The sequence below is a fragment of the Petaurus breviceps genome, unplaced genomic scaffold (genome assembly GCF_028583685.1).
Source record: "Petaurus breviceps papuanus isolate PSGF00001 unplaced genomic scaffold, PetGlider_PUasm1.0 38, whole genome shotgun sequence".
Lineage (NCBI taxonomy): Eukaryota > Metazoa > Chordata > Mammalia > Diprotodontia > Petauridae > Petaurus > Petaurus breviceps.
Window position 1 is genome coordinate 105,247,192 of NW_027186304.1, and position 16,557 is coordinate 105,263,748.

At 36.7% G+C, this 16,557-nt stretch overlaps 1 protein-coding gene across 3 annotated transcripts in view; it reads left to right on the plus strand.

Annotated features, from left to right (window-relative positions):
• Positions 1-16,557, plus strand: part of PIGN (phosphatidylinositol glycan anchor biosynthesis class N) — a 226,101-nt gene that overhangs the window by 132,225 nt on the left and 77,319 nt on the right. For all 3 annotated transcript variants that reach the window (XM_069100249.1, XM_069100250.1, XM_069100251.1), the window contains 5 exons: positions 5,998-6,180; positions 8,318-8,457; positions 12,531-12,630; positions 12,731-12,823; positions 14,285-14,376. In XM_069100249.1, coding sequence (XP_068956350.1) covers positions 5,998-6,180; positions 8,318-8,457; positions 12,531-12,630; positions 12,731-12,823; positions 14,285-14,376 — 608 coding nt within the window. The remainder of the gene's footprint in view (positions 1-5,997; positions 6,181-8,317; positions 8,458-12,530; positions 12,631-12,730; positions 12,824-14,284; positions 14,377-16,557) is intronic.

The window sequence follows — 16,557 nt, forward strand, 5'->3', positions numbered from 1 at the left end:
TATTTTGTTTTGTGGTTTTAAAAATGTTATTAATATTTTGTAAAACAGAGGCGGCTAGGTGGCGCAGTGAATAGAGCACTGGCCCTGGAATCAAGAGGACCTGAGTTCAAATTTGACCTCAGACACTTAACACTTACTAGCCGTGTGACCTTGGGCAAGTCACTTAACCCCAATTGCCCTGCCTTCCCCCTTCTAAAAAGCAAAAAAAAAAATATTTTGTAAAACAATCTTTACACTTTTGTCAAAAGACTGAGATGATGTATTATCATTCTATATATTTTAGGATGGAAACAAGAGAATCTTCATTACTTTCTCATTCTTTCTAGAAGTGGAACTGTTTTCAAGTTAGCAAATTAATTTTAGAATGTTATAAAATGTAATGCTACCCTATGTCACCCCCATTAACTGTGGGTTTTCCCTCATGGCCCTTTCCTGGGCCCACTTCTTTGGTTCACTTATCATTTTTATGCACATTTCACTCTGGAGTTCCAGTTCCATATCACCATCTGTCTATTGGATATTTCAAACAAGATTTCCTATAGGCAGCTCAAACTTAAAAATTCAAAACAGAACTTATTGCCTCCCTCCCCAAACTCACCAATCTTCTGAACTTCCTCATTACTGTCAGTGATATCATCACTTACCTAAGCTTGCAACCTCACTGTCATACTCAACTTCTCATTCTCACTCACCCCACATATGCATTAAGTTACCAAATCTTGTCTTGTCTATCTCATAATATCTCTTGTATTCATTCCCATCTCTCTGCTCACACCACCACCACCCTAGTTCAGGCCCTCGTCACCTCCCACCTGGGCAATTACACTAGTTTTCTAATTGTTCTCCCCACCTCATATCTCATCCCTCTCCAGTCCATCCTCCACATAGCTCTTAGAGTGATCTCCCAAATATTCAGCTTGGACCATGTCATTGCTTATTCATTGATCTCCAGTGGTTCCTTACTACCTCTAGAGTCAAATATCTTAGCCTCTTTCTGGCATTTACAGCACTTCACATTCTGGCCTATTTCTGTCTTTCCAGGCTTCTTATACACTACTGGCTACCTGCTGCTCCTCACACATAATGCTCTCTTTTTTGTCTCCATGCCTTTGTTCTGCCTGTCCCCAGTGTTTAGAATGATCTCCACTTCACTCCCACTCTTAGAATCTCTAGTTTACACCAAGATTCAGCTCTAATGACACATTCTGCAGAAGACTTTTCCTGGTGCTCAGCTGCCCCCAGCTTTGTCCTCTAAGACGACCTTCTTTCTATCCTCTGTATAAACATATGCACATTATTTATATTATATTATAAGCATAAGCATATGTTTCCCCCGTCAGTATGTAGGAGGAGGGAGCAAGGATTTTTTTTTTCCCACTTTTTTATATCCCTAGGCATAGTTCTTGGTTCACAGGGAGCACTTCATAAATGCTTGTTGATTGCTGGATTATTAATGTTCCTTCCCTGCAGTTGCAGAATAACTTAGATTCTCGATGATATAAGCATTTGGCACAGCTTTATTTGCCACTCATGGTATGATCCACTGAGGAAATAGACCAGCATGCCCTTCAAGTCTTCCTCAACTTTGTCCATCTTTACAGTGAGTTACAAATCACTTTAAAGACTGACCTAGGTAAATATCTTCTCATCTCTTCTTCCTTTTTATTCTCCCTACCCTTTGTCTCAAAGTTAACGTCCAACACATTTGCAAAAGTAGTTCTAATCCTATCCCAGTTACTAAACCCTATTGGGATAAAATCTGATCCCAATACTCCCTCACATTTTAGGCTTTCATTCAATTTCAGTAATTCCATACTTTGTCCCTCTTCTCTCTCCAAATCAATTTCCATTTTCCATCCAGCAGTACCTATAATTCTTTTGGCTATACTTATCTCTTCTTTCTTTCCTTTCTTCTCCACTCTACAATAATCCCAGTTAACCAATAAAGAATACTTAGAATATTGCCACATCTTCAGCTAAGCAAGAATAGGAAGGCAAGGAAAGTCATCACAACTTTCCTTAATCCACCAACTGAATGATCAGCCTTTATTTCTCAGACTATGGTTCTTTCCTAGGCAGTAGGGAAAGAACCTTCCAGCCACTTTAAGCCCTTGACCTTCATATCATTCCCACATCTAATAGGTAGTATAATAGGTTAAGGTATCAGTGAACTGAAGAGTAGTAGTCTTTAGGTAAGCTGTAGACTCCTTCAGTATTCTGTCATGGTGCTCTCTGTGATGCCCTTGCACTCAGAACTCTAGGAACCTCTTTTACAGTTAACACAAACCTCCGGATGAGGCATTCTTCCCAACGTGTAGACTAAACACAAGAGAGGAAGGAGTGATACTAGCATACAGTTCCCAACTCTCTTGTCCTCCTTTTGTAAAATAAAAACCCAATTGGGGAATAAGTCAAAGTCAGCGTCTCCTAGCTGGGTGTGTTGATTTCTTCACTCAATTTCAGTCTGTATGCTGTGGTACTTGAGCTATAGTGATTAGACTGTCTGAAAGGAGTTAATCATCTAGCTTTCCCATGGAATGTAGAAGTTCCTTTTTCAGTTATAACACATGTACTAAGTTACCCTTTCTCCCCTTCTCCAATGCCCCATCAGGCCTTTACACACTATAAGCCCCTATCCCTAGTACTTATATACAATCACAGAGACACCATCTCATTAGGGCTTAAGAAAAAGCACATAGCCCAATCTGCTATGTCATTCATTCTCATTTCAAATATTTTAATTGGGGCAGCTAGGTGACACAGGGTCTGAATTCAAATTTGGCCTTGGACCACCTGCTAGCTGTGTGACCCTGGACAAATCACTTAACCCCAATTGCCTCCTCCCATCCCCCGAAAAAAAAGAGGAAATCAAATATTTTAATTGTACCTAAGGAGATCAAACTACTTCTGCCCATTTCTCTGTTCATAGTCTCTGTTCTGGTTCAAAAATATTCTCCTAATGACCAACTGTATTGTTCCATTCTGTTAGTACCTTGGTGTCCTTGGCAACTCACGTCAAGACACCTATTTTTGGACAGGTTCAATGGGGAGATTCATTTTGCTTGACTGCATTTTGTAACAGGGGGTTTCTGTGATTTTTCTTTTAGTGGGGACAGGATGCAGAGAGGAGGGAAAAAATAAGTGTTAATTTGGAAAAATTAATTACCATTTTCCATTCATTCCTCAATATTTTAGGAAAGAAACCTGTTGCCTATACTTTCCACCTAAATGTACCACTTCTAGTATCTTCAAATGTTATTTCGATATACTTAAAATGAAATCCAGTCCCTTGTTTAACTGAATGATTCTCCAGAAACACCCACCAATGGAAGAATTCACCATGAATCATTGTAATGTAATGCCAAGGAAAGGCAACTTCCCAAGGTTCAAAATACCAGCATAGGTGCTCTCCATTTTATTCAGTGACCAACCAAGAACAGAGAAGATCAAAACATGACATCATTCAAAATACAGCATTTACTAAGGATGATTAAATAATCTCCAAGTACTACCCCACCCCAGGACCTTCCAATCATTCAATTACAAAGTCCCTGTTCTAAATACTACTCCACTCCTAGGCTGTACCTTCATTTAGTCCACCACAAAGCCCCTCTTCTCAAATGGAGATTAGTTTCCAAACATAAGTAAAGTACCTTCATCTGTTCAATCACAGAGCACAAAAAGGTCAAAAGTTCCCCACCCCTGGATCACAATTGAATCTACCCCAGAGTTACATCAAGTTTAAGCACAGCACTTAATACCCAAATGGAGGTCTTTTCTTCATCTTGATACAGAGGCAAGTTCTCAGCAATCTTAGTTCCTGGGGAGACAAGGCTTAGCAAGGCCACCAGATACATTGCCAGTCTCTTCATTAATTCATCCTCTGTCTGTAGAACAGTCCTAGAACCCCTGAAAACATTATCAAAACCCTCTCCCAGGATTTCTGTAAACATACAACAAGAAAATCCTTCTTCAGGGCTTCTGAACCAACAGAAAGGTTCCCAGACCCCTGCAACAACAGCACTGTCCTTCACCAGTGGACAGTATTCACTCTCTGTCTGCAGGACAGTCTCAGGGCTTCTTAACCAAAAGCCAGGTTCCAGGACTTCTTCAACAAAAGGACTGTCTTTCACCAGTGGACAAATCTGGCAAAACAACATCAAAACAGACAGACAAAATACCAGCAAAACAGCCATGTCTCCTCAGTCCTTGGCAGCTCTGGGGGCAGGTCTCAAAAGTCCAGGGCAATTCAAAGTGGCCCCCAGCAATTCTCTCAGTCTCTCTCTGCCTCCATGAGGTGCTGCTTCCAAAAAGTTCTTCTGCCTCTCTCTTGTGTCTCTCCAAATCTACATCACCAGCTCCTCCCAGTTCAGGACTCTCTTTTCACATCAACAAGTCCATCCCACAAGTGGAATTAACAAGCTCTGGGTTTTAACACAATCAATTTGAAAACCAAGCCAATACTGGGGAATCTTTATATTCCATTACTATCACAATCATAGACTAATAATTCTATCTTTTTCCCCTATCTGGGTCATCTTAATCTACCATATACAGAAATTCACGAGTACCAGTAAGGATAGTGTTGTTCACTTGGGACTAGACCTAAGGCTATTCCTTTTCACACTTGCCTAAAGATCTTAAAGAGTCTTGGGATGTAAACCCATTTCTGTCAAACTCTAAATAGCAAAATACCAGTCTTCATGGACCCTTTGTAAGTCTGGGTACCAAAACAGTTCACAAGCTGTGCAAAACATTTCTTCAGCTTGGGAGTGACCACTCCATAAATTCATGTAATCATCTAAGGGATAGTTTTAGGAAATATCTAGTTGACCATCTGTCCTAGTCTAATATTGATCTATTCCCTACTTCCTTAGGACTAAGGTATTGTTCTCTAGGCATAGATAGAGTCCCTCCATTGCAAACTAAACTGCCTTTAACCTATCAGCATGCCAATTATCCCTAATCTTTGTGTGGTTGTGATAAATGACTCCCATATGTTACCTTGGCATCCTTCCCAGCCTTTTCCCATTATGTTTACCCATTTGCCATGTCTAGCACTGCCCCCTTTCGTGCATGCATCTCCCAGAATGTTATTTCATGAATGGTCTATCCAGACCCCTTTCCATCTTAAAAATTCATATGTTCTCAACTTGGTACTTGAAAAATATCTTGTCAATGCAGTTTATCTGAAATCCCATTTCCCATATGAATCCCAAGTGGGTCCCAATACTACGTGTTAGTCGATGAATCTACCAGTAGACAGGGGTTGTTCAATGGTCCTGTCTCCTGAGTCCAGAAGTATCCCAAAGATCCCCAATTAATTCCATCAGTAAGTACCATTGCATACTGGATTTAATTGTCCAAATTATTCACATGGAATACCTACTCCATGATTGTATTCCTCAGTGGTAGATCCTTTGAGAAGTATAACATAGAGCAGAGTTTCTTAAACTTTTTCCACTCACAGTTTAAGAAATGCTCCAGTAGAGAATGATATTAAATTCATTAAATATCACCAGTACATAAATGGGAAATATTTTTCTTTTCTTAAAGGGCAATGGAGAGGTTTCTTGTTGGTACAAGCAAGGTAAACTGTATTACAAATGAGGAATGACATATTACATATGAGAAATGGGTGAAGTATGCTGTCAGAGAAATGGACCGGAAGAAAAAAAGATGGGCTGGTCATGTAGGGAGAGTGAGAGATAATCAGTGGACAACCCATGTACTGCACTGGTACCCCTCAATGTTAGAAGAATGGAAGGAAGACCCTTAACACATTGGATGGACCCCCCCCCCCCACCAGGGGAATATTTACGGAGAATGATTTGGGACAAATGTTGAATAGAATGGACAGATATAGATAGGTTGTGACTGCTGTTGTTGACAAAACTATGTACATCTGGTCTCAGATCCAGTAAAGTATTAGAATGTAAATTACATTTGTTGTAATTCTCTCCATGCCACATGCTATTTGTTTTTCGTTTTCCCTAGATCTCTCTCTGTAAGAAGCTGATTCACCTTGCACTGGAAGGCTTGTCATATTACCACACTTACAACAGATTCTTTTTGGGCATCAGTGTTGTTATGGGTTTTATTGGATGGATATCTTTTGCTACTATAATGATCATCAAATCGCATTCTGGTCTGACAAGAAGTGTTGTTAAAGGTGAAAAAGTAAGTTGGAAGCCTTTAAGGGCATCATTGTCATATAAGGAGGACTGGAATTCAGTCAAATCAATGGATTTTTTTTAAAATTTCCTTACGCCCGAATCATTGCAGGAGGTACTAATTTCATCTTCATCTTCTATCCTGAAATTTATCCATAGCTCTGCTTCCCAGTCTAGAAAATTGAATTGATAATTGTTCTACAACATGAGGGTGTTGATAAAGAATAACAATTATGAAACAATTTTAGCTCATATGTCTTACCTGCTAACACATTACCACATCCTACACATTGCTGCCTTAATAATCTTTTTTTTTAATATTCTGTTGATGCTTTTCTTTTTTTATAGCACCGATACTTCCCAGTGATTCTACTCTCTGCTCACAAAAATCTCTTCCTTTTAATAAATAAGTACAGTCAAGCAAAATTAATCAACACATTGGCTGTATGTGAAATTATATGTTTCACCCCATACTTATTGTCTGCCACCTCTCTGCTGAGAAGCTAGAGATGTTTTCTGTCATGTCTCTGAAGTCACAATTAGTCACTGCATCGATAAGTGTTCTAAAGTCTTTCATTGTTATTTTCCATTACATTACTGTGGTCATTGTGTAAACTGTTCTCCTCTACCTGAATAATCTTCTAAAAATAGAATTCTAATCTTGTCATTCTTTTGACTTAGAAACCTGCACTGACTCCCAACAGCCAAGCAAATTCAGTCTGACCTTCTTAGTCTGTAATTTAGAGTCTGTCACAAACTGGCAACTGATTCTTTTTAACCTAACTTTTGAACAGTTCTACTTCAGATTCCTTACATGTCTTCCAAAATGAACTACCTGCTTTTTATGAACATGCTCTGCTGCCTCCATACCTTTTCTCGATCTACTTGGAATGCCTTTCTTCACAATTTTTGCCCAGCTGTATTCTATCCACTCTTCAAGACCCATCTCACATGTCACCCCTGCCACGGAGCCTTTCTTAATCCCTAGAAATGAATGGGCTCTCTCTTTTGGTTCTTTTTCTATGCTGATTTATACAGTACTTATATAATCATTAGCATTCTAGATATTCATGTACTTGCTTTATCCTTTTAATGATTCCGTGAGGCCCTTGAGAGCAGGGATATGTCTTTGTATTCCCTGTTGGGCCAAACCCAATGGCTTTAATGTAGAGGATGTTCCAAAAAGACTTGCTGAGCTAAATCAAGATATGCTAAGTATTCCTAAATAAAGGCTTTAGACAAGTCTGAGAAACTATCTCTAGTTCTGCAGATGTTAAAATTAGAAGTGGAGGCTGAAGCTATATTGGTGACTGGGCCAGCAGATGACAAGTAAAGTTCAAGGTACATAAAGGCAAAAAAGTTATCCTAATCAAACCAAAACAAATCCATAGATTGTACTGTGAAAAGAATCCGATTGATTAGAAAATCTTTCTAGCCTAGGTATTTTGGAAGAATTATTGAAAATTCTTTTGTAAAAATCCCAGATGTCACAAGAAAAAACTAAGAAATTCCCTTCCAATAATGGGAAAACAGAACTCAAAATTAGAAAAGTTGCCATTAGAATTTATGTGCAGGCTATTGATACTATTGTGTGGTTGGCAGAATATAGTAGTTTTGAGAAGCTATTTATAAAGTTATATACAATAACATGGAGAGAAGTTAAGGGACTTAGGATATCTTTACTAAGAAAAGGGAATTACCATTATACTTAAATAATATGGAATCAGATGAATATACTACTATGTTTTTTAGAAATATAAAAGGGACTAACAAAGAGCTCATTTTCCCAAATGTTGAAGACTCAGTAAATTTAAGGGATATGTTCTTTAACTTAAGAGTCTGGAATTTGTAACATTATTTCTCATGGAAAATGAATCCAAAATACTGACTTAGAAACAACTTTTAGACTACCACCTGTTTTCTTGGATTTCCTATGAAGAAAAAAATTGTGTAAAGTGAAGGTTTTAGTTTATTCCTCAAATTACAGGTTTTTTTAGATTTCATCTTTCTTGTATGATGCTTCATTGGCCAATAATAGGTCCTCAGAAGGTAGTATTATTTTACCTCCAGCTTCTAAAATTCTCTTAAAAGCAGAGTATTGTGATCTCAGCTTATAACAGCTTAAAAATGTGTTTGCTTTCCAGAAACCCTGCCATCTCCTGCCATGCAGTTTTGTAGTTATTGGAGTTCTAATAGCATTCTTCCTGCTGATTCAAGCCTGTCCCTGGACCTATTACATATATTGTTTGTTACCAGTGCCAATATGGTATGCCGTTCTCAAAGAGTAAGTAACACATGATACTGTCTTTTTTTTCTTCCCTCATCTGCAGTGCAGTTCAGAGTTTAGAGTTTTTAAACTTCTATCATGGAGTCCTCCCAAAACATCCACTGTCATCCAATCCCATACCCTATTTTTATCACAGAAAGATATGTCTTTAAATGATTTCAGATTTTACCTCCTTGTTTTACATTACTCTTTTGACTTCCGTCAAGTCAACTTTGGAGTCTTTTGTAGACAGAAATTTCCTTATTTCTATTTTAGAATAGAAGTAAAATCTTAGATAATGGAATGTATTTGTCCTGTATTTTTTGCACAACTTATATATGCCTATTTTCCCAAATCCTGTTCTATCTTCATGTTTAAACAAAGATTTTTAAAAGGTATGCTTTCTTTCTTGCAATGATTGTTAAAAAAACCTAAGCAAATGAAATTACTGTATTGAACCTATGTAAATCATATACCTGTTGGCCTTTAATAAATATTATTTACTCTTGGCATTCTGGTACACAGAATACCAGAGCATACTAAAATATATTTTTTTCTGCCCTCAGGCACTGATAACCAGCCAGTTTGCATGATTTTGGGCATACAAAAAAGCTTCTGAGAACCTCTAGTATTTTTCTGAATCTTGGTCTATTTCTGGGTGCTATGGGTCAGAATCACGCCTCATTGATTCCTGAAGCATAATAACAATGGTGATGATGATGATATGATGCTTACAATAGCAGATAGCATTTATGTAGTGCTTTCAAGTTTACAAATCACTATACAAATATTTTATCCTCATAACAGCCCTGTGAAGTAGGTGCTATTATTATCTCCATTTTAAAGATGAAGAAACTGAGACTTAGCTAGGTTAAGTGTCTTGCCCACAGTCTTACTTCATAGTCACACTACTAGTAAGTTTTTGAAGCAGAATTTCAAGTCAGGCCTCCTTGACTCCCAATCCAACAGTCTGTCCAGTAGCTGGAGGAGTTCTAGCTGCCTCTGAAAATCAGAAGACTCTGGAGCACCTTACTAGATGATGAGAACAGTGATGTAGGTCTATGGACTAATGCCAGACTCTGAAAAATCAGATTGGGTATATCTGACAGGGGGCGGTTCACTTCACACAAAGGTTTTTATTCTGATGCTTATCTTCTCTCATTGGAATATAGCTCTGGAAGGACATGGCCTATTCAAAAGGAACAGGATAGACAAACAGTCTGGAATGGTGGAGTATAGCATGATATACAGAAAAGTCATATTCACATTAGGGAATCCAAGAACCAGAGGGCACAAAAAGGGACTTGGAGAAGGAAATAAAAGGACGCATAAGTAGAAGCAATACTTGTCATTGTTTTATGCTATAGATTAATTGTACCAAAAGATGACCTAAATGAAGGAGTTTGGGAAACAAAACCCAAGCCTAGCACAGAGGCATGTTATAGTAGCAATGGGGAATGTCAGGTTTTCCAGACATCTGTCAGAGTATTCTCTCTCTGCCAAAAACAAAGCAGCTGATACTTTTTTGACTTGCTTTAATGATAATTCCATCCTTCAAAATGTGTATAAATTAACCTAGAAGATGTTCTATTCTGGATCTCCTCTCCCAAAAGGAGGAACTGGTTACTGGTGAAAATGACAGGAATCTTAAGGGAAAAGGCCATTCCATCTTAGAATTTATGGTTAGAGGAGGAAAAGAAACCAGGTATAGTCTAATGTGTACACGACTTTGGGAGAGCCAATTTCAAAGGTTTCTGAAAAAGTTTAGGTAGATTTGATGGCCTAAAATTCTACTGGTGAAGTCAGTGCTCACTCCCATTGTTGGTAGTATCCTCAAATTGTCATCATTTGATAAAACTTATCAGATTATGATCAATATTCTTATCTACACGTTTTGTTTCCTCAGTAGAGTGTAAACTCCTTGAGGGCAGTATTTTTAGCACTTGACATTGTGACCTACACATAGCTTTAAGCACTTGCTAAGGATGCTTTAGAACAGATTCTTCCTCAAGTGGGCCAGATACTCTCTGTGATTTCATTGAACTCAGATTCATAAATCTCACCTTTGCTATGTGTCCTATCCATGGGACACATCTCTGTGGGTCTCTATTTCCTTAGCTGTAAAATGAAGCAGGTGATTTCTGTGTCACTTCCACCTCTAAATGTATGATCCTAACCTTCTCAAAGTCCCCTGCTGTTTTTGTTATGCAGATCTATTTACTTCATTTCAATTATTTGCCTCATAATTCTATGCAATTTCTTCCCAGGGGAAAAAAAGCTCCTGGCTTTCCAGGCTGCTATTTGAGACCAAATTGACACCTCTCTCATGGAGTATTAGTGTTAACAAATTTTAATGTGTCAAAAATATTTTGCTTGATTCATTCTGTGATTAAAAAATTAAGACCAAAAAAAAGTATTGTAAAGAACATTGGACTTGGGATTGGAACATCTGGGTTTGCATCATGCCTATTCTCTCCACTTTCTATATTGATTTTGGCAAGTTGCCTCTCCTCTTTTGACTTTGGTTTCTTTGTCTATAAAATGTCTATACAAGCCCCAAGGTCCCTTCTAATTCTAACTTTATGTGATTCTAAAAAAGTCTAGTTATGAATTCAGATTAGTGCATTGTGTGTAGTCCATCAATAACAACTTGTCCCTTTTATTTTTTAATATCTAGATTAATAAAGTATATCTATTTTTTAAATCAGCAGAAAAAAGAAATCTTACAAGTAAAATACATTATCTCATCTTCTGTAAAATTATGTTGCTGGCATATTTTATAGAAAAAACCACCAAATTTAACATTCCATAAAGAGTCAAGCATGATTAAATTTTCAGTGTAAGCATTTATACCTCAGAAATTGGTGAACACTACAAATAAGAACTTGATTTATTGGTTCATTGATTGTCTAGACTTAAGAAAGCAATGGAGAAAATGTTGGTAATGCAGATTAAATTTAAAAGTGTGTCATGTGTGCATTTTTTCAGAGAAGCCATTATTAAACATTTGCCATCACACCCCCCAAAAAAATTCTTCTAAATGGTTTGCAAAATAATTTGCTTGTCATTCTCAAATGAGTATGCATTGTGATTAAGATAGTCCCAATTTTCTTCGATAGACTGATGCTGACTGCTCGTTCTCACATGACACTTTGGCAGTTTGTCTTTGTTCAGAGAGAGCCTTTTAAAAACCAGGTGATGATGATCTTTTGTAATGACCATAAGAAATGCACAAAAAGGGACCTCTTGACTAAAGCTATAGATTTTGTTGGAAATATACTCTAGTTTAAATTCACATGATATTTTTGCAAAATTTTTTGTCTAGTATATGGAAACATTATTTAGTTCAGGGTAAAACTAATACTTGAGTTTATCTCTTAACTAGAGAATCAGAATCATTTTATCATATTGGTACACCTAGAGTTGTAAGGTGATTTCAAAGAACTTTGTCATTCGTTGTTTTGTGCAGTGCATCTGTGTTCACTGTATTTTATTTCACATCTTATTTGTATCCAAAAGCTACATAACAGTGTTGAAAATGAAATCAAATTTGTATTGCAAAACCATGAAGTATATTCTCTAAAAACAACCAAAGCTAATAGTTTGACAAAAAGTTTTAGGTTAAATCATTTCATGAAAGAGTCTACTAGAATTATTCCTAGAATTTGAACAATGAATTATGAACTTAACCTGATTTCTGGTTTTGAACATAGCGTTGATTCTCCTCTATATTTCTGTCCTACTGAATGATCCATGATTTCTTTGCGCACTGCAACAGGTGTGCCCTTTAATGATGTAGACTGTAACTTCTCTACACTTTAGCAGATGGTTCCTCATGAATTGTAATATCAAAATGTTTCATAGTTACTGGCCAGATTTCTAGTGATGAGCCTCTCCAAACTCCATTGATCTGATTCCTGGACAATAGATTGTCAGAAGAAGCCTTGATTTCAGTTTAGTTGAACCTGCCAGAGTTTATGATTATTAGTATAGATAGTCTTTGAGAGCCTCAGTTTACCTCTTCTACTAATGTGCTATTCAATGTATAACCTAATTTTTTTTTTAAAGAACTTAAATATCTACCATAACAGATTTCAGGTTATTCAAGACCTGATCACATCGTTATTGACCTTATCTGGAAAACATTCGGTTGTGTTTTCACTAGTTTTCTCCCTGGGGATCGAAATATTAGTAAGTAAATACAATATTGATATATTTTCCAATTTTCAAAGATACATTATGAATATTAAATGATCTGTTTGCCCATCTCTTTTGTAAAATGTCTTATTAGGTTCTCAGCTTTTTCTACCGATATATGCTTACTGCTGGTCTTATTGCATTTGCGTGTTGGCCATTTTTCACACAACTCTGGATTCAAGCAAAGGTAAAGTATAAACCTGTATTAATTCTGACATTTGGTAAATGAGTAATTATTTTGTCTTTCCACTTTCCTAAACTGAATGTGATGTCTGTTTTTCTGGAAAAGATGAATATTTTCTCCATATTAACTAAGAAACCTAATCTTTATTAACCTAGTTTCTTTTATTGACTTTTCTGGATTTTATAGTGCCTGTCACCGAAGGACTGAGGCAACATTCAAGATATCTATTAATTCCCCTAGTCTTTCATGTGAAAATGAACAAACTAGGCGATGACTGAAACAATTTGAAAATATATCTGACTTGTCATTCTTTTAATTACTTGTTCAAAATTCCTTTAGCCTCAACTGGTTAGATGATAAAACAACTGAGGAGTCTCCTAAGCCAAGTAATGTAGTAAAATGGAAAATGCCCTATATTGGGAATTAGGAAATTTAGATTCTATTATTGATTATCTACTGAATCTTTAATATCTCAGTTTTTCCTTATCTGCACTTGTCCCAAACTACCTTGAAGAGACATTATGAAGATAAATGAAACCATTATCAACCATCTTAATACTTACTATGGACATGTAACAAATATGAAAAAGATACATATCATTTCAAGAGATTATAATTTTAAGTGTTAAGCCTGACTCTCTCCTCTGGCCATGTAGGACACGACAGGTTACTCCATGCTCATGGCTCCCAACTCCACTTGACTGTTTTTTATGCTGGAGGCTGTTGTTTTTGTTTGTCCTTCAGTCTCAAAAAGGATCATGACATCAGGCAGGTGATGTCATGACATGTAAGGGAATTGGATTTAAGTGAAGCTGGGCTGTGCAAAGTCACCAGACTCACTTTCTTCTCTGGAGCTATCTGGGTCCAGTGACCAGATACAGATTAGTACGATGGGAGATGGCCCAGGATGCAGTGGGAGACCTTGGCCTTTTTAAGTGAAGGTCTTTTCCAGGTCTCGGTCTGACTGAGGCAATGTCCATTGAGTGATTAAGACAGGTAAGAAATGAGGCAAAAAATGACCTCTTTTATCTGTTCAAAAAAAAAATCAATTTGGAGGGGAAGATCCTCAGGGTTTTTGGCCAAAACAGAAACAATAGCTATTGTGGAGGAGTCATAGTGAGAACAAAGATGCATTCTAACAATCCCACATGACCTGATCTTTCCTGATCTTTTTATCTTGCATCTTATCTAGCTGTTTTCAAGGACATCATCTTGTATTTTCCTTATAGTGTACAAAATTTGTTTATTTTTGTTAGACCAGTTATTTAAAAATAGATGTATTCAAAATGGTTTGCATAAATAACATTAAAATTTGAAATTCTTCTTTTAACTTTTTTGTCTGAAAAGTGTAGTAGTACTACAGTATAACAAGGACAGAAGTAATGTTGCTATTTGGTTCTTTCTATACTATGCTTATCCAAAGACAGCTAAAGAATTTGTTGTTTTTTTTTTTCTTTGTTTCAGATGACATCACTATGTTGGACTCTCTTCTCTTTACTTCTAGCAGTGTTTCCCCTGTTGCCTGTTTTAGGACGTGAGCCAAATATCACTCTAGTGTAAGAGCACTATTTCTTTTAAAAAGTAATTTTCTTCCTTTTTAAACATTCTGAGCTGAGTTCTGAATTTGGATCTTGTATTAAAAGTTACTTGGAACTGAAAATTATAGAATCATACAGAATCTTTAGAAATCATTGCTTACCAGTTTTGAATTTCAGAGACTTCATTGGCTCTTTCTGCATTTCCACAGGCCAAATTGCTCTACTTAGTAAAGTAAAAAGCCATTTCTTGCTGAGATGATATGTACTAGATGTACTAAGCTGGGGCTGGTATATGCTGATTACAATTTAGTCCATTCCTCTGACTTCAGGTGGTTTAACAACTGTATTTAAGCTATTTCAGTTGAAAATTTCTTTTCTTTTTCTTTCTCCTTAAGACTTGTATTCTATAGAATGAATCTCAGCAAACTCCATTGACAGCCTTTCTACATTTTAATCACCTTCACTGTAAAGAAATATTTCCCAAACTTAATTTCTTATGCTACTATTAAATAGATTTCCTTTTTTTTTTTTTCTGATATAACTGGCTTTGGGAAATGGGTTTCCATGCTCAGCCAATGAAATAGGAAACTGTTTTAAAGCATAATAACCTTACTTTAAAACTGTTATCTAATGATCTTCTTCCTTTGGGACCAAGATAGGAGGGGAGCTGAATTCAATAATCCTTATTGCCTTTTACATTTCCTCATCCAACCATGTAATTATCCTCATTACTTTCTAAATGTATACAACAATATTTCTTTTTCTAAATGTTGTGTACAAATGATTAATTTGTACATGTATCTATCCCTAAGTGATTCTTTGTCTTTTTCAGTTTAAGGAATCTTTGCAAAACAATTGTAAAAATACAGTATGTGACATTTTTATCGTGTTTATATATTTATATATATATATATATATATTCACAATTACAATAACCTTAACAGAAGTGGGTGGGACTATTATTTCTATTGTATATTGGTTAGGAAATAGGAAATGTCTCACATTAGAAAATCTAGTAGTACAACAAAAAGTATGACTAAATTCTTAAATCTTAAAACAATGGTGTTTGACTTGTCAGACCATCAACTAATTATAAAAAGTGTCAAAATCAATATCAAATTAGAAGAAAGGATGAAGATGAGAAGATATCTCTGCATATACTTGTAACAGTGTCAACTTGATCTATTCAAATAAAGCATTATTTTTTAAAAAGGAAATTAAAAAAAGGTAAAACCATTGGCCTTAATTATCACTCTTCCCTACAGAAATGTAAGTTATATAAAGCAGTTGGAAAACTGAGTAGGGGAAAAAACACCAAGAAACCAACCTCACCAACGTACATTTAGTCTCTTTAAGAGAAAAATGTGGCAGCCGAGGGCAAAACCAGTTCAGAATACAAACTTACTTGTAAAACACTACATTGGAGGATGGCAGAACATTTCTAGTAGTATTATATCATAAAACAGCAAGATCAGTGAGGCAAAAGCAAGTTTGAAGAAGCTTGCCATGAGGGCTAACCGAGGCCTATGATCCCAAGAGTATTTATAGGCTTGACCTATTGAATAAGAGGAATAATAAATCCCATCACTTTTTTTTTTTTTGCCTTTTGGAGGGTATTTGGGATTAAGTAACTTGCCCAAGGTTACACAGCTAGTTTTTTGTGTGTGTTAAGTCTGAGGCCGGAACCAAACTCAGGTCCTCCTGACTCTGGGATCGGTGCATTACTCACTGCACCACCTAGCCGCCCCTTGCATATCACTTTTAGCATTTCCAAGAAGACACAAAACCCATATTTTTTGCTCTAATGTTCTCTGCATGATGCTTTTTGTTAGCAAATATTGGATTACTACAGTGTCTGAGGAATAAAAATTGTGGGTAACAGGTTGTGGGGCAATAGAGAGATAAATGGTGGGCACAAGTATGCTGCAGTGTGTTTCTGAAGATAACCTATGCCCAGGAAGTGTCAAAAGGGAGATCATCCAGGAAATGTAAGATTGGAAAAGGAGGTAGACAAGTCAGGTAGCATGAGAACAGCAGGTAACAGATTGATGGCTGAATACTCCCCCAGAATATACAAGGTGTCAGAAGACCTCAAGGAAGGTCTGTAGCATCCTCAGGAGATCTACTGTGGAGGTTCTATGGGAGAGCATGGATTAGAGTCACATAGGATGAGAAGGGGTAGATTGGTTGTAATGATGG